Below are 18382 nucleotides of genomic sequence, written 5' to 3'. Positions count from 1 at the left end.
CTGTAGATGAGAAAGAGAAAGAAATTGTAGCTTGTACACTATACATCATCTATTTACAATATGACTGCTACCCCATGTGCTAAAGCCAGTCTAAGAACGAACTGATCACATTTGTAACTTCAAAAACCAAATCTACCATTAGGACAGCACCTTGCAGTTTGGTATCATCAAGAGCATTTATTTCAGCTAGCTCTAGTGCTTTTGGATTTGCATCTACTGCAAAGATCTACCACAAAAGGTAGAGAAGACACTACAGCATGTTTATTTTGCTTCTAGGGAAGAATCGTTCAAAAGAAGTTTGCTGAGCAGAATTTTTTCCAGATGCTTGACCTGCTACAGAATACCAGCTAAGGCAGTTGTTAATCGTGACATTTGCTAACCTTCAAGAAATAACACTCTTCACTTACAGAAGGTAGATTTTAGTCCACCAGATATTCAAGAATATTTCTTGCTGTCTAGGACAGGAACACACAGAAGCCATAGACATGAGACAGGCTGTAACTTCAAAGACACAGTGATGGAAATTCCATCTCTAAAGCTGGAACTGGTTAGAGAGAAAAGATAAATTGCAGGTTTGCATTCGAGATCTTGCTGTTACAACAGCAAAGGCTGCTGTACAGCAGTACTAGGGAATTTACGCAGGAAACACCGAGTTAATCCTAACGGTATTCAAAGGTCCTACAAGCTTGCCAGCTAAATACACATCAAAACGCCAAGAATGTGCATTCTTCCTCCAGCACCAGTCCTCCTGCTCTTGCTGTTTATAGACTCCAGCAGAAGTGTGGCAGCTGTAAAAACTCCCTCCTTACCACCTGCTCAGCCTTCAGGATACTGCCTATCTTAAAAATAGGAAAAAAACAAGGAATTCCACAGTGCCAAACTGGCACACACTGACAAGCGTCTGCCTTTATGCTACCAGAACAGTCTTACCACTTAGTGTGCAACCGTACGCGAACTAAAGCCATAGGAAGGAAAGTAGGAGTCCAAGCAGTTATATCTTCCATGTCATTACTTTTCACTGAGAAATTTGAACATTTGGTTTGTTTTAAATAATTCATCAGGGTAAATTTAAGGAATGTCATCGATGTGACTGTCAAGACCCGCCGTGCTGCACCCTGAAACATTTTTCTGCCCAATACTCACACTTCATAGGGAATCATGATGACTTCCTTTCATTTGGTTACTTGTACTGGAAAAGACGTGGGTTTCTGCGGTCCTCAAGAGTATCAGACTAAAGCTTCTGCATGCTGAAAGGACACTGAACAGTGATCCAGGGTAGCATTACAACCCAGAGAAGGAAAATTATGACAAGTTTGCAAAAGTCTGAGTAAATACCTGCAAAAATAAGACAGCCACTCAAGAGGAAGAATTTAAATAAAAGCTTGCGCTTGGTCTAACATATTTTCTAGCTGGTTCCTTGGACAGGAAAGCACGCGTTCAACATGCAGCAAGCAGTTTCTAAATGAAAGCAATTACTCAGCTGCACGCTGGTTTCTGCGGTGGCAGCAAGGCAGCACAGTAACCACTTGATGTCACAGCTCTGACCGCCGCGCTCACCAGTTCCTGAGTCGCAGGCATTTACCGTCTCCTCTTTAAGCTGCCAGGAAGTTCTACACACAGCTGTATTTACAGGGAAACGTGATTAAAAAAATCAGCCACCGAATGAATGAATGCTGAATTAGTAGCTGTGTTAATCAGCTGACGGCTGATTTCGGTGGGTCTTGAAACAGGGCAGAATGCTGAATAGAGACATCCTCCTGCTGTACCTTTCGCTGGCTGTACCTGAAGCACAGCACCCAGCCTCAGGCTCCCCGCCACAAAACAGACATGGACCTTCTGAGTGACTTCAGTAATTACATCTTGGAGACTACAAAAAATGCACAGAGACTACTTGAAATGCACAGAAATTAGGATCAATATACATGAATCAGGTTCCTAAGAGTTAAACAAGATACCTGCATGAAAAAGAGACTTCTATGACATATTTTAACGACACCTATGTTTTATTAGACTTGGGAATGTCTGCATAGAGTTATACTCATTCAGAAAACAGAGACATATGATGAAATGTGCAGACTGGTTCCTGTACCTCATTCAGAAATGCTCTGATCATTCCTCTCATCAGCAGATAATAAAATCATAGAAAATCACATCTAAGCCAGAACAATTCACATCTTATTCTACATTACTGCTCAGAAATTCATCAGCCACTGCTAACCTTAAATAAAAGCAGATTAATGGTACTTTCTGAATAAATCCTGCCTATTTCATCCCAAATTACTTGTCAACCCTCCCAATAAGCAGCAGGATATATGCAATATAGTCAGAAACCTCTTGGACTTCCTAATACACGGCACAGCTTTTCAAGTTACTGTCAAAGCACATTAATAGCTCGCACCTTTGATGAAGCTGTAAAACTAGCCAACACAGAACAAAGATGTATTTTTTTTTGTCTATGTTAAATAAAAAGCTTTAGAAGTTCATTGCCATTAACACACTGAGACTTGAAATCAATGACTGTATTAAACACCTCTTAGCATACCTCTAAGAAGGGAAACCTTTACCACCCTTGACTCTCAGGTTTTTACTTTCATGCTGGTAGACAAAAGCTCAGAAACGGTAAAATACTGAGAGGATGAACAAAGATACCCATAAAGAACAAAAAAACATGGCGGGGGTGGAAGCGAAGTAAAGCACCTCATTAGTCAGGCAAGTTTAATTAAAGTCTGGAAAGAACAGCACTGCCATATTCTGACATTAAACTTCTTAAATACATATTTGAACCAACGGTATATGGCCCAAGAATTCAGGCAGCTGAAGGCAATCGAAGTGCCATTAAAGAAAGAGATACAAGAGCAAAAGTAGAGCTGCGAACAAGGGCGAGCAGCCAGCGCACTGAAGAGCAAGGCTGCCACTTCAGGAATCTCCATGGGCTAAATGAAGTCTAACCTGGAGCTCTTGGGTCAGCACGCAGCTCAGGAGGTCCAAACACAAGTCCAACCACACACCCTGCTGCACTGCAAAGCAGTGCTGCTCCCCTCCGGCTGCAGGTTACCTGCCCCACCTGGCACCGCGTGTCCTGTTGTGTGCACCCACAGCACAGCAGAGGAATCTGACGTTGGAAAGCGCCCAGGAGAAGGTCCATCAGCTGGAGGCTGCTGCAGGATCCCATCAGCCTTCTGTCACCTACAGAAGAACTGCACGGAAGATGGAGCCTGACACTTCTGGGGCTGCACAGCAAAGGGCCAAGACAAACTGTTCGAGCAGATTTTTCATTGTCACAGAAAAGGTGGAAAAATCACCCTGGGAGCTGCGCAGTGCTAGAAGAGGGTGCCCAAAGAGACAGCTGACTTTCCATCCTTGGAGATTTTCAGAGCACAACGGGACAAGGCCACGAGCCACCTGATGTAGCTCGGTACTCATGATGCTCTGGGTACACCAAAGCTGCCAGCCTGCAGAGGTGACCTCCGGTTCAAATTTCCCATTCATTGTCAGCACCTGCTCAGGCTTACCACCAATTCACATTCATAGGGAAAACATGCAGCATTTCATGTTCTCCCAACTTGAACGCTAACAAAACCACGATAAATATAATAGAAAGTATATCAACATCTTGCAAAAAGATGAAGTTCCCCATTCCCAGTTCCTAATGCAAAAACCCCAACAAGTTTGTTCCCAGGCTCGTGCACACTGTGACCAAAATCACCAGCTTACGAACACCACTTCTTCCACAACACATGTGATTAATCATTTACTTTATCAGAAAATTAACCCCATCTGAGATCCTAGTTGGACACACAGATGTCTGCAGTAACTTTTAAGAGCCACTATCCCACCCCACTGATATTTGGATTTCTCCCAGTGCCTTTTAAACTTCTAATAACCTGCCTGTATGTTTTACTTCACAGTCTTAATTCCCTGTAACATTCAAATGATGGCACAGCTACCAACATATCCCCTAACATCATTCAAACCCTGCATTCCCTGCTCACCAGCCACATCTTCCATCCCTTAGCAGAAAAAGAAGAGGGAAAACCCCATTTCATGAGCCCATTTTGAAGAGGGACTCCCTTGTTCTCAAGTTAAATCACCTGCAAAGTAAGAGCACCTTGAACTGTTGAGTTTAAGGCAACCTCATGAAGGAACTACAGATTTCGGCTAGTACTTATACTTGCAGAAGAAATATTTCTTTGGACTCCTGCTTATGCCTGGACGGTGTTTACTTTCTTAAAGAAAGCATGATCTTGTTTCCTTAGGGAAAAAAGAAAAGAAATAAGACATGTACAAATTCAGGCTATTTAGTTGACTTGAAATTTGTCATGAGAAGGAAAACAATTTCAATTTTGAATAAAGATTTACTGGAAACAGTTGCTAGCAGCATTTGTTTAGGCTTCCATCTCTAGGAAAATCTAGATAACCATGCCCACACAACGCTGTGGGAAGAGGGGACTGCAGAACTTTTTACATCGACCTATTTGTTAGCCTGAAAACCAAAAATAAAACTGTAAACAAGAGGAAGGGATTCATAACTTCAGATGAGACATCGTGGGCTTTGGAATACAAATACTAAACAACACGTGTTTACCTGTTTATCAATGGAGCACTATTTCTGGAAGAGCTATAGATGGTATTATATACAAGGAACAGGAGCCACGTATTCACCCAGCTGTTAAACAAGAATTAAAAAAGCAACCATCGCATCTGTAAGCCCCAGGGCAGAGTGGCGAGCCCCAGCAGAAAAGAAAACCACAAAGCTTTGTTAGCCATATATATTATGTCCATGTGATAATCATTTTGAACTCCTCATCCTTTCACTAGGAAGCATCGCTCCCAAAATAAATTACCAGAAAATGCACCAGCTTCTGCTCAAACCTTCACCTAGAAGCAGCTACCCCATGGACACTCAGCACAGAGCTAGCAGTCAGCTTTCCCTCATTAAAAGCTGAAAGTGCTTCTCTGTGTATGCCCTAAGGAGTCAGGATGCACTGTCAGGTTTGGGCTGTTTTGTTTTTAAATATATATCTAAACACACACCACACCCATCACACAATCCAACTAGCAGATAAATATTTGTGTAGCGTTATCTTTATTTACATTATCCAACCACTTGCATGCTTGAAAAAGCTAATCTTTGTCCTTTGCCCTGCCAATACAAGGCTTATTCTGCCCTAAGTACACACATAACCAACAAGACATCAAGTGCTGGCTGCGAAGCTCCCAAACGTTTCCTCCTGAATTAGGGATTTTTCATTAAGTTATTAATAAAGCGCAAACAAGTACAAAAGGCACTGAAGACATTAATTTCATAATTTTCACATTTCCTATGAACTCTTGGAGGTTTGGGGAAAGGCTGAAAGGGAAAATTAAGCCTGCAAAAAAAAAAAAAAAAGAATATTTCCCCACAGGCAAGTGCCCCGGTGATTCTTGCTCCACAAATAATTTGTTCCTTCCCCCAGCTGCCGGGCATTCGTAACAGCCGAGCACCAGCCCAAGCAATATCAGAGGACTTAAAATGCCAGCTAATTACAACACAACACATTAAATAGCTTGGAAGGGCATTGCAGCAGGAGCCCAGGACTCCCTAGGCAGAAATAACACGTCTTACTCACCGCTCGCTCCGGACTGAGGATGGGGAGAGCCACGGCAGAGCCCAGCGAGGGATATTCGTCCTTGCAGCCTGGCTGCTCTGTTCAGCCCCTTTGCCCAGCTTCTGATGCTGCTGCAGCCAGCACAGCTGCTCCTCGTGCACACAGCCAGCCCCTCCGAAAAGGGAGAGGAGCCCTTTGTGCAGGTGGGGCTCATCCCTCCAAATCAGCTATTTTCCACCCAGCTGCTCAAAGCTGATGGGTGGAAAATTCAATCCCCCTTTAGCACAGAAGGAAAGACAAGGCACAACAGGAGGGACTGCACTGAATTCTCCTTGGTATTCCTATTTTTTTTAAAACCAAATTTCCTTAATATATTAGAAAAGTTTTTAATCGGTTTAATCTCTATCCTAACAATTTGAGAACTGTTGCCATAAACCACTAAACTTAAAAAAAAAAAAAAAGGTTAATCAGACATTACACAGAGAAAACACCCTGTTAAATAATATGATGGTAGAAGAGACGTGCAGTTTTGGAAGCACCACGAACTCACTTCCCCAGCTGGGAAGCACTTACGCCCTTCAAGCTCCTTGCACTTTTCGGAACCACACACCAGCAGCACACTTTCTGCAGCAGCAACCCTCCTGCTGGAAGTGCTCTGCGTACAAATCGAGCTGTAAGCCCAGTGCTACCACAGCCACGTGTATGTACGCCACAAAAATACTTCCTAAAGCACAAGGATGTTAATATTGTACTTGAACATGATTTCTTTTAATTGTTGTGTTGTAGGAGTAGACGTGTCATCGGTTCAAGGAAAAATCAGTTTCTGACAGTCTCAGTTTGTATATTCTGTACTATACATCTTGATCTAATAAGTATGATGCTAACTAGATTTGTTTCATTTAAGTGGTATTAAATAAAGATCTATTTGCGCTTATCCCTGGCAGGCCACAAGAGCTGCATACCAAGAAACACCAGGCAAGGCAGCCTGGTGTCAATGCATGTGCTTAATCCAGCAGGAGGAGAGACCTGAGGCAGGCAGCCTGCTTTTGGTTGCAGCCTTATCTCCAATAAACCTCCTCCTTTCCAACTTGGACCTGCAACGTGAACTACTCCTCGATCCCAAAGGCAGCTTTAAAATCGGAACAAACAGCCAGTTTAGCATCACAGGTAAAGTATCCTTTAAGAGGTCCAAGAAGCATACCAGTATTCCAGCAATGACTCAGAGGTTGCCATTCAAGGGGCAGAGATTTTTAGATACCAAATATTTACTTGCGGAATACCTGGGAGGATCCCTGCCGCAGCTGCAACACGCTCTGAGCAGCTCCTGTGCATGCAGACAAGGCAGCCTGCAGCTCCTGTGCACTAACCCACGCTTACTCAGCCTGGAAAACATCCCGTTAGTCACTCCATGCATTTTTCCTGGCACAGGAATGTGCAGATAGTGGTTTTTCCTACAAGCTGGTTCTCTTTGCACGCGAAGAGCAGCGTGGTGGCTCTCCTTTTGGTTGATCGAGACAAGATGCCCTCATACCTCTACTTCTAAAAGGCTCGGAGCAGAGCCGTCCTCCCACCCAAACGTTAACTCCTCCACAGAAAACAGACACAAACCAGAGGGTGCTGTAACTGACCACAAAATTGGAGAGGTCGCCTGCAGTCCGACGTTTCCAACTTCATGATGGATGTCTTGTGAAACAGCTCCTTGCCAAAAAAAAATGCTTTCAAAGAAACCAAGAGAGGGCAAAAAAAGTCCTGGTGGCGCTAAAGCGCACAAGTTAGGTGTCATTCTCCATTTGCTTGAGTGTGGAAACAGAAAAACACAAAGAAATCTGCACCTCAACTTCCCACTTTACAACATCAAAAATAGAGATGGGGCATCTGGTTTCACCTGAATTTACAAAGCAGCAAGAAAGCCAGAAACATTTGATGCTGACCCTCTGCGCAATCCACTGCAAGTGATTTGCTAAATGGACACGCATCATTGGTATCGCTACATCGGTATTACAGGAGCCTGCCAGATTACTGCTTTACTGACACTAAGTCCATGTTATTTTTCTAAACTAGGATAATCTTAACATAAGCACAGAATGACAAGAGGTATGGAAGTGCTTATCATCAACTTGGTATCCCAAAAATTGGTTTTAACGTATTTGGACTGAAAACTATCCCCAGAAGTTGTAGGCTCCCACTTTCCCCGCTCCCCCCCAGTATTGGGCTAAGAATTACAGAGTACATTTATTTCCTAAGATTATCAAAGCTCTAAACAATATGAGTCAATCAACAATGCTCTAAAACAGTTTGGTTGGTTGGTTGTGTGTTTTTTTTTTATTATTTGTTTGTTTTAAAACAGCCTTTTGACAATTATTAATCAAAAATCAATTTGCAGAAACACTGATAACGGGAGCAATCTACAATAATCTTCATGTGCTGGTTACGCAGACGTTGTGAACCACCACGCACACTGTTGGGGTTTCTCTGCCTTTCACAAACTAGAGGAAGAACTCTAAGTAGAAAACAGAAGAAAAGGGAGAGGGAAAGGTGCAAGCAAGACGTTTATCACTGCTGGCTCCAGAGCTTCAAGTCAGCACATTATATACAATTAATCTTGCCAGCTACTGGTACTTAGCTTTTTCAGCAAGTCAGGTATTAGTCACAGTCAGTGGCTCCACAGATAGTCCTGGCCGCTCGGAAATCCCAGAACAAGTGGAAGAAAGACAGAAGGACTGGTGCACAAAGTGAGATGTGCCTCGTTTGGCATGCACCCGTTTAATGGTAGCCCCAAGGGTACCTGCAGCATCCTGGGGCTGGAAGGAGCTCAGTCAACCTCGTAGGCTGCAAGAGCATTGAGGAGCCTGTTTTGGAGGCAACTTTTAGTAGCAAAGTGTCACATTGCTTTGTCACGTTTTTATTCGGCTTTATAATTCTAAATTCTACCCGAAGATGACTTAAAGTTGCTCTATACGTTAAATATTTGTATTCACTTCAGCTAGAGCTAACAAAAAAGCAGACTGATTGCCCTGCCACTCTTATCAGAAGTCATCATGAAGGCATGCCTCTCTCCTCTCCAGGACACAATGGTTAATGTACTCAATCCTAATTACTGTGTACAGAAAAGATAATTAATGGCTGATCAGACCTGCGGGTGGAAAAGCAGCAAGTGTCCAGTCCGAGTCTGGTTATTTTTCTCCTATCAAATCATTTATCTGCAAAAGCCACATCACAATTAAGCCTGCAACCAGCAATTATAACGGCTGGAAGCTGAGGCATTTTATGTTGAGTTAGGTGCAAGGTTGTGCTCCTTCAGGATTTATTTTTTTTTAAGTGCAACTTACAGCCCCGCAATGACTTGGTAGTCTCATTCTTACTGGAAGGAAGAGAAAAGCCTCCATCACTAGGCAATAGCCTTACTGCAGAAAAAGTGTTTCTTATTATGACTATGCTAGTAAACAGGGGGAAAAAAAATGACACTGCAGCAACAGCACCAAAAAGACCAAGTCCCGGGTAACAACAGCATCTTCACACAAAAGTTATGGAGTACAAATCAAGAATATAACAGAAATCGTTGAAGCACATTGATGTGCCATCAAAATCTTGAACTATTATTATTATAATAGTTCACAAAGTGGAATATGAACAGATGACAACAGTTCAACCGCATCCCATTCATCTACTCTTTCATTATTACTATTTTTTCTCTCTCTGGAGCTCTCCTTGCCCTGCAGCTTAGGACTCAGTGAGACTGATTTACACAGACCAGCAAGTTTTCAAGTTGACTTTCAGTGGTGCTCAACTCGGACTTCTTATTATACTTACAATGCCCTTTCAGCATGCATAATAGTTTTCAGTTCTGCAATCAATTATGTAGATATTTTTCACAGCAAGAAGTTGGAAGGGTTTTACCTTCAGGTAATACATAACAAATAGAAATTTCTCTCGCAAGGAGCCATGCAGATTTCCAGCACTTGTCTCATGTCTATGCACCAGCAGTTCATGCATCTCAAGCAGCCTACAGGAGAAGTTGTAGGGCTCAGCAAAATATCACTGCAGTAGGAGAGAAGATACCGTAACAGCAGCAAAAAAATACAGCTTTTCCTCTAATTGGAAGAGTGCTGTTTCTTCAGAGAGCAGACAAGCTACACTCAGATTTGTTCATTCTTACAAGCTCCTGGCTGGAAAGCTTGGAGAGATTGCTAATGAGGAGGGGAAAGGTACACACAACCCAGTGACTAGCGTTGTTAGCGTTCATGAAAACGCATAATCCACAAAGTGATTATATGAAGGTGCTTTATTAGGCGCCAGAAGTTAGGGGCATGCCTGCCCAAATCTAACTTCGTCTGATTTGTTCTCTTAGTTCTCTTTTATCTCCTAAGATATTACATATGCATTAGGTTTCACAACTCATCTATGCATATTCATTTCCTAGCTCCGCCTAGCCTCGCTTCGTATGCTAATTATCTTATCAGTTCTTCTGCACTTGCGTACTACTCTCTGGTGGTCGTCCGGGTGGTCGTCGGGATGAAGTAAGATGTCTTCATCAGAGTTGAACTTTTTAACCTTTCCTTTTCACGCATGCTCTCTGAGCCCTTGGTCTCAGTCCAAACCGCAAGGTTGGTTTGATCCAGTTCCCAGGGTCCAAGAAGCCCCAGTTATCTAGATGTCTTGCAAATTGAGCACTCTTTTAATCCTCCTTACTCCTCATCATGAATTGGTGCATTCTCATGTTACCCTTGCACATATATTTTGTATCTTCCAAGCGCAGCCTCGGAACACTACATCGCAAATGTAACATATTAAACAATATTGTATTATTTCTTCTTCTATTACTAACAGCGTGGCTGACAACTGATATCGAGGTGCAGATGTAAATCAGAGCTAAAACTGTAAACACAGCTCATAAAACACAAGTTTTAACCACTTTGGATTAAATAAGTCTTGTGTGGAATCAGAGCTGATCACTATCGAGTAAATCTAACCATCTCCAAATGAAATGTTTCAGAGAATGCTTTTTTTAGAGCAAATTATGGCCAAAGTAACTCACTTAACGTGTTTTAAACTACTTCATGCTTAAAAATGGAGGAAAAAAGGGAAATACTTTTGAGAACGTAAGTACCATAAAATAAAAAAACAATCAGGGTGATTTTTTTGGTGTGTGTTCAGTGGAAGCAAGATAAGGACTTGCTTCACTTTTAAGCAAAGATAATTCAGTAATGACAGATATAAGTACCAATAAGCACCTCCAGTGAAGTGAGGGTCTCCAGGCAGCTTACTCAAACATTCATACAGTACAGCCTCTGTGGACTTTACGGTATCATGCACCTGCAAGCCGTGTATTTCCACATCCCCAAGATTGTAAGAAAACTTGTAAATATTCTTGAGTCAGAACCCTCCTTGAAGCATCACCTGCTCGCATGTGTAGCTATAAAAATCACATTCCAAAGGAGGCAAACAGAGCTCCGCTGCCCTCACACCGTGCACTAACTAGTTCAGATACACAGTGAACACGGAGAGGCACCTATCAGTTGTCACACAGCAATGCAGACTCACTCCACCTGGCAGAGAAATGCACACAAATTATGTAAATACTGCCTCGAGAAGTACCATGGCGCTTCAACACTAATTCCAAGAACAAACAGCCCTCTACGGTGCACTCTGTTATATAAAATGTCAGTCTAATCACAGCAATTCTGCTTTGCATGTTGCCAAATCTCCCAAATGAAAGTATAAACGTGGATAAAAGCGTTTAGGATGAGTCAATTACACACCTACCTCTCTTCAAAGGAGAAACTAAATTAATTACCTCTGACTGACCACAACAGTAAAGTATTTGTTTTATATCCTGAAAGCAAAACTGAAGTATGCTTAGGTGTTCTTGTCTATTTCTCTTCTCCACCGATACTGGAATAACTTAGGAGACACCAGCTCCAAACCTCGAGGAGTAAGGCTGTATGAACCTGATTGTTTTTAAGCCCAAGACCCAAAAAAAGGCAGGATCTCTCATCTGTGTCACCAAGAGCAGTTTTTACTTTTATGCTTGCCCAAGAAGTAGGTCATGAAAGCAGCGGCTCCACCAACCTCACTGCCCTAGATCTGAAGCCCTCAGTGTGTCCTCAACGTGCTTGGGACAGAGGAGAGGAGGATGTCCTGCAAGAGATGGGGATATCGCTGGCTGCAAATGGAAAATCATACTGCTCTAATTATAAGCAGACATTCAGCACAAGAAAAGGAGCTGCTATATAGACAAAGACTGAATTGCGTGCAAGAACAGTCAACAGAAACAGACAACCTTTGGAGAAAGATTTTAAAAGAAACACACATCTGTTCAAAATGCTATTTACAAAACAATTCATTTCACGAGTGTCTACATGCTATTAATGCTTTTCTCACATTACTTTCCTACAGCATCCTTGCCAACTCAGAAGACCATACCTGCACAGCCTCATATCCTGCCCTACTCAACCTAGCTCCATAATGAAGAGGAGTACTTTGTGGAATCGTTTGTTTAAAATTACTCTCCTGAGCATTAAATGCCAAGAGGAAATATGGAAATGGTCACTCCTACACATCAGGGTGACTAGCTGATTCAGAATTGTGATATATTTTTAATGAATAACATGTGCAAATCTGAGTCATGGTCCTTATCTTTGGATAAAATTATTCTTAAGATGAAATTAATCTTGGAGTCCATAATTCTACTCAGCTTTGCGGTCACAAAAACCTCTGGCTTTTTGGCTTCCATCCAAAGCTCTGTTATGGACCCTCAGCTTCTCATTTCTTGGCAGCCTGACTCGCATCACCCCATCCAGCAATTAGGAATAGATGTTTCTACACATGCAAGTTTCCTTCAACCCCACTTTTCCAGGTGTTTTTCCCAGGCAGTTCATAAAGCACAAGAACAGCTCATCTGGAACTTGCAACAGGAAGGAAAAAATCTTTAATATATTCCTTTAATTCAGAGGGGAGTATTTAGAGCTGGAATTATTATTAGCAATACACATTGCTCGTAACACAACTCCCTGCCTAAGAGAGAGATCAGAGCAGGTTCTCTTCAATCACTTCTACCCATGTCCAGATGAATAATCCCTTTCTCCTCTTAACACAACATCCCCAAACTCGGAGCAAACAATACCATGCTGTATTAGTGTAATTACCAAATCTACCAAATATTTGGACGACAGAATTTCTGTTATTGCTGCCTTCGAAACAAGTCCCTGGATAGGGGGAATAGCCTTGCAGCAAGCAGCAGCCTCCCTCGGGAGCTTTTTGCGCAGCAGATGCTGTTATGCATCACAGACACGCCGTGCTCCATCATCCGGTGAAACACTCGGCGACTCCTCCTTCCCCCTCCGCAGGAAGCCAAGAGGATTTCCCAAGTAACGTGATGAATTAAAGCATTTTCATTCCAAAAAAGGAAACACATTTTTCCCCCAGGGAATCTCTGCACTTTTCCCAGCTTGCTGTTATTTGAGGGACGAGCACTTTCTCCACCACCCTCCCCTCTCACTGCTCCGGCACAGAGGAACCTCTGCAACATTTCAGATGGGTCCCCAATTAATTTAGGTGACTTTAGAAAGGCTGCTGCTACATTACATATTGCTTCTGCCCATGTTTTTTCTAGAAAACATAAATGGGACACGGTATGTAAACAGTTCCCAATAGTAAGCATTGCATACATAATGGCAACACAGCCATCGTACAGAATTAAGTACTATATGGAGAAAACAAAAACACCCAGAGTTCAGCTCATGTTCCCTAACACACAATTTGAGATATTCCTGTGTCACTCCTGTGCTGTCTTGGACAGCCTGTTTTCTCTAAAAAAAATCCTCATTTGTCAGAGCAGAACATAAAATTCTTACTTTTGGAGGTACATTGCCTAGCAGAAATCTGTCATTTATTTCCAAACATCCAAGAAAGATGACAAGTTATGAGAAGATAGTTTAAGAAATGGTTTAAATGGAGACATCAACTCTATTTCCTTTTACAATAACCCATCACAACTCTTCTCTTATTTCAGGACACACCTTAGAGCCCACTATTCTGATTAAATTTCACAGCCAACAAACACCCAAATTCCGGCCAACAAAGACCCATTTGGTCTTCACTCTACAGGTGTCACTTGTAAGAGGAATGCAGCATCATTAGGAGGCATTTTTGGCAGAAAGAAAATTAGGGTTTAAGACAATTATATACAGTAATTTTCTGAGTTGCCAAATGGTTGCAGTGCCATGATGAGAAGAAACTGGAAGAAAATTCTGGAGAAATGAGCCTAGGAAAGCAAACCTGCCACAGAACAGCTACAACGATTGCTTCTCAAGAGGTTACTTGGGTGTGAACATAGGTCAGATTCTGACCAGTGTTCATCAAGTTGCTGTTTTGGCCATTTCTAAACACACACAAGCCTCAAGTGTGGAAACAAAACATTCATGTTACTAAATTTAGGAAACACATTTCCCCTTAGCAACTCCAAGGTACAGTAATAATTGGCATGAGACCATCCAAATAAACTCATTATGCAGCTGAAGGAAACATGGCATTCTTCGTAACAAAATAAAACAATGAAAAATTTGCCTAGCTCAGTGCTTTTCAAGGTAATATGGTTATGTAGAACAGAAAAAAAGATGAAGTAACTTCATACTCTCTTCCAGCAGCAGGCCTAGAAATTAAAAGAAAGGCTGGAAGGCCTGCTCAGCCCTGAAGGAAAGGATGCTGTTTGCCAGCTGCTGATGGCGATCGCTTCTCTCAAGAGCCTATCGGGGAGTTCCCCTGCCTAAAATTAAATGTAGATTAATCCAATAAATCCAGTTATTTTGGGCTCCTCCCTGCAACCCATGTATATCAATGAACTGAAGTGAAGTCCTGTAGGAAAGGAGTCCTCGCCTAACTCCGTATTCAGGTGCTGCAGCAAGAAGCTCCATGCAGCACCTGCCTGTGGGGAGCTCAGACGTCCCCACGTCCTGCACACATACAGAGGAATAAATCCTGCTCCCACGTACATTTGTAAAGTGCTGGCTTTGCTCTTTGATCTGGAAACCCTTCTCCCTTGCTCCACTTCCACAACCTCACACGTTTTGGGCCCTGCGTGACGTAAGCTGTGGACACCATTACCACAGCACTGCTCCAACCCAAACCCTCTCAGAACAGCAACCCCTTCCACAAGGCATTGCTGAACCACGGCCATCCTCCAGCCCGTCCCCCATAAGTTATCTAAGCAAATGGAATTCTAGTTTTAATTACTCCAATAAACAGTTCCAGAGATTTAACAATTACCTCACTGCGTGGCAATCCCTTCCTCCTGGGGAAGCCAATAAAAGTGATTCACTGAAATGAGCTCGTCCTCCACATTTTTTCGTCTACTTATGCAAGTTGCTCTATGTTTCTTAATTCCTTAAGAGCTGCCAAGAATGCAGAAAGAGATAGCGGCCATGCTTCATATTTTACACGAGACATAAGCAATGTCCCGTAGGCTTGCCCTACTGGAAAATAATTCCACGTCACATTCAAGTACCGCGTATTTTCGTCTTCATTAAGATGACATATCATTTTGAGACCTTAATACCAGGAAGAAAACCCTTTGCCAAAACTTTAATGGAAAAGGGACAAGCCATTTTCTTTTCGTTGTTAACATTAAATACTCAAGGACAGAACAGTCCTTAAAGCCAACTCACTCTGGTTTGCCCTCAAAAAGGGATTACCAGAACAGGATCAACACCAAAACAACAATATCAAAGGTGGTCTCTTACCTACACAGCACTTATACTTGCTCAATAAACAAATAATTAACACCTCAAAAAACAAAACAAAACCACCCAAAGCCTAAAAACGTTTCTACGCCTCCATGGACAGCAAGCACTTACAAAGAGGAAAGTAATTTAGATTACAGGTTTGTCCCCTCTGCGTGCTGTTTTATAGAATGGCAAGCGACTCGCAGCACGAGCCTGAAACGAAGTCATAAAAGTTAAGTTTCATCCTCAAGACCGCACGCGACCTAATCTCACAGAAAATCTTATCTTGAAGATGAGTCTAAAAACAGCCTCAGAAAAATGAAAACCCTGAACTTTTTTATTTTTAATTCTTTTTCAGGCCTGCCTTTCAGAAGCAGAGCCGTACCCCTCCTATCTGAGGCTAGCCGAGAAACACTCCCCATATGGAAAGAAATCTGTCCTGGAATTTTATATTAATGACTGGATCAACCCAACCATGACCGTAACTTCCTTTCCCATCACAGACCCTACATACAAAGTCTTGATTATTCCCATACACTGGGCTATAAAAAAGGTATTATCATCGTGTAATTGTCACAAAACAAACAAAAAACCTAACATTTACCCTGTTTTGAATACCACATCTTTTACATAAGCAGCCCTGGAAGGGTGTTCTCTGAACACAACCAACTAAAGCTTTTTTCCTATTCACTGAATGAACAGGATGCCATGGGCACATCAAAAGCTCTGAAATGCCTTTTTTTTTTTTTTTTCCAGTTCAGCATCCCTTCAAAACCTATTTTGTTCCATAAGAATGAATGAGATTAAGAGAATGTTTTAGCCACTTTCATACACCGAACAAGTCTCTCCGTTCATGCCCCTTTAACCTTTGGGTTGTGCAAAATATCCCAAAGCAATCTAATAGAAAAGCTAAAGCAGTACAAGATTTCCAACTTAGCTCCACTGCTGTATAATTAACTACAGGCAGATTCCCTTTTCTCATTTGAGGTTAAAATGCTGGAAAAGTTCTTTTACTTTTGTACCTTTCAAAATAGCATTTGGCCATAGCCTCTGCTGTAACAGAAAATCTGGTATGAGGCAGCAGACCTTGGTTTGCCTTGCATTTTAATCAATTTAGGCAGCACAGAAGTGGGCAAGTGGAAATGACAACTATTTGGAATTGTTACCTTTTAACCACCCTCTGCCAGGGTGAGGAGAGCAAGGAATCAGCAGGACAGCAAGTACACGTGTGTGGGAAGGAGGTGAGGAAAGGAGAAGGAGAAAAGGGAGCTGTGGTGGAGAGACCCATTTTACAGTTCAGCCAACACTTGCTGGGGCTCTCCACATCACCAAAGTGCTGCTGCGTTGGGATATATTCGTATTTTAGATCAAGCACATCCCATCTTGACTTCCCAAGTGACGCCAGATGCACCTCCTCTTGTCATACAGCATGCATGTCACTGATGCTATGAAAACGAATACATCACCTATCCAATGAGAAGGAAAAAATCAGAGACCACAAAAGACAGTCAGCACAAAACCGTTGTCAAATCCCTACACGGGCTTTTATAGTAAAGTCCCGGGGAAGGGTTTAATTTAGTATTCTGCATCCCAGCATGGGAAACACTTGAGGTCAGGGTGGGCAACGATCCAGCGAGCGTAACTGTTTTATCCCCCTTCAATCCATTGGACAGCCAACAGTTCCTCAGCTTTTTAATCTTTCATTTGAAAATTATGATCAGCAGTAGGTGAGATCAGGAAAACACAGGCCCAGTTAATTAAAGAAGCCTTCTAGTTTCCTTCCTCAGCAAAAAACACAGACACCACACCAAAATGTTCTTCCAGCTCTTACTATCCTGGCAGTCAGTCACCACCTCTGCATGCATTTCGCGAGCCCCAAGCTTCACTCATTAATTAAATTGGTTCCAGGAGAGAGGGAAGTATGGCAATAAACCACGGCCTGTCACAGCGAGGGCACGAGGTGGTTACAGGGCCCGCCAGGGACATTATGGTGAGCAACAGCTCCTCTGAAAGGGGATGTTGGAACAGTTTCAGCCAAAGCATGGAAAATAGAGCCAACGGTTTTACCTACCAGCACCCATCTGGCCTGCTTCCCGAGATTTCCTGCACCCCAGGACACCTTTCCTTGGGATTTCCTCTGTGGGATTTACCACAGGAGTGCCCGCACTGCATAGGTGACCCTGGTCCTCATCTCATGCAGATTTTACAACCCGCCTGCTGTCTGCTAGCTCCTGGAAATCCAACTGCTGTTCAGTTCAATCTCTATAGCCCCCCATGCTCCTTTTTAGGCCTAAAAGAAGTCACTGAGTCATTACCACCGAACAACGCTTACCCGCCCGGAGTCACTGGGATTAACTACCATAGGAACACCGCATACAGCTGAGCCCTTGCCTCTCCGCAGGTATTTTTCTCCAGAACCGAAACAACTGATTACACACTAATCCAACACAGCCGAACCAGCTGGTTACATACGCTAAGAAACACAATGAAGATTAGTCCCTTGTTATAGAAACAAAGCCACACAGATTAAGCGTTTGACATGCAAACCCAGAGAGTTTTATTTAAGCCCTTTGTCTACCACCAGGTATCCGGAGAAAGATTTCTAGCAGGCTTTTTTGGCACAAAAAGCTGCCTCCTACCCGCACTGCATCCCAGCAGTGCGGAGCTCGTACCTGCAGCAGCTCACCCAGAACACCCACACCGCTCGGAGCAAGCTTCTCTCACTTCATAAAGAAGTTTCCTCTCAAGAACATCCTCTTGGATTTTCTCACCACGCTCACGAGGGCAGGCTGTCTGACAGGAAAGGAATAGCGAGTTTTAAACAGCAGAAGCTGGTGCAGGACAGCCACCTTATCAGCAGGGCAGATGTGGTCTGAATAGGGTCGTAATATCAGCCATCCCCAGCCCACAAACCTTCCCCATCCCTCTCAGCTTCTTAAAGGCTCCAGCAAGCCCCAGTACTTCACCTGAGCCCTGTACCTCCCAGCATCGCCATCACAAGCTTCACAACCAAGTATTTATCCAAGAGTTCAGACCTCTCTGCTGCTCCATGTTACCACCACCTCATTCTTTACC

At 42.9% G+C, this 18382-nt stretch overlaps 1 protein-coding gene and 1 long non-coding RNA gene across 6 annotated transcripts in view; one reads left to right on the top strand and one right to left on the bottom strand.

Annotated features, from left to right (window-relative positions):
- The window catches only part of MCU (mitochondrial calcium uniporter), a 75586-nt gene that overhangs the window by 55279 nt on the left and 1925 nt on the right, over positions 1 to 18382 (bottom strand). The window contains exons 1-3 of one of the 5 annotated variants that reach the window (XM_083844269.1): positions 5404 to 5492; positions 4586 to 4666; positions 3056 to 3197 (exon numbers count right to left, since the gene is read on the bottom strand). The exons of 1 other annotated variant lie outside the window; for it this stretch is intronic. In XM_083844269.1, coding sequence (XP_083700395.1) covers positions 3056 to 3172 — 117 coding nt within the window. In that variant the 5' untranslated portion in view covers positions 3173 to 3197; positions 4586 to 4666; positions 5404 to 5492. Of the gene's footprint in view, positions 1 to 3055; positions 3198 to 3302; positions 3374 to 4585; positions 4667 to 5403; positions 5493 to 5609; positions 5803 to 18382 lie in introns of those variants that run through there. 3 more of the 5 variants (XM_083844268.1, XM_083844265.1, XM_083844266.1) reach the window with 3 other exon arrangements.
- On the top strand, positions 5802 to 15144 carry LOC310902553. The gene is made up of 2 exons (XR_014586766.1): positions 5802 to 5923; positions 6533 to 15144. It is a non-coding gene; the product is annotated as an uncharacterized lncRNA (long non-coding RNA).

Source organism: Anser anser (genome assembly GCF_964211835.1).
Source record: "Anser anser genome assembly, chromosome: 7".
NCBI classification, from domain to species: domain Eukaryota; kingdom Metazoa; phylum Chordata; class Aves; order Anseriformes; family Anatidae; genus Anser; species Anser anser.
This window is presented reverse-complemented; position numbering and strand designations above follow the sequence as displayed.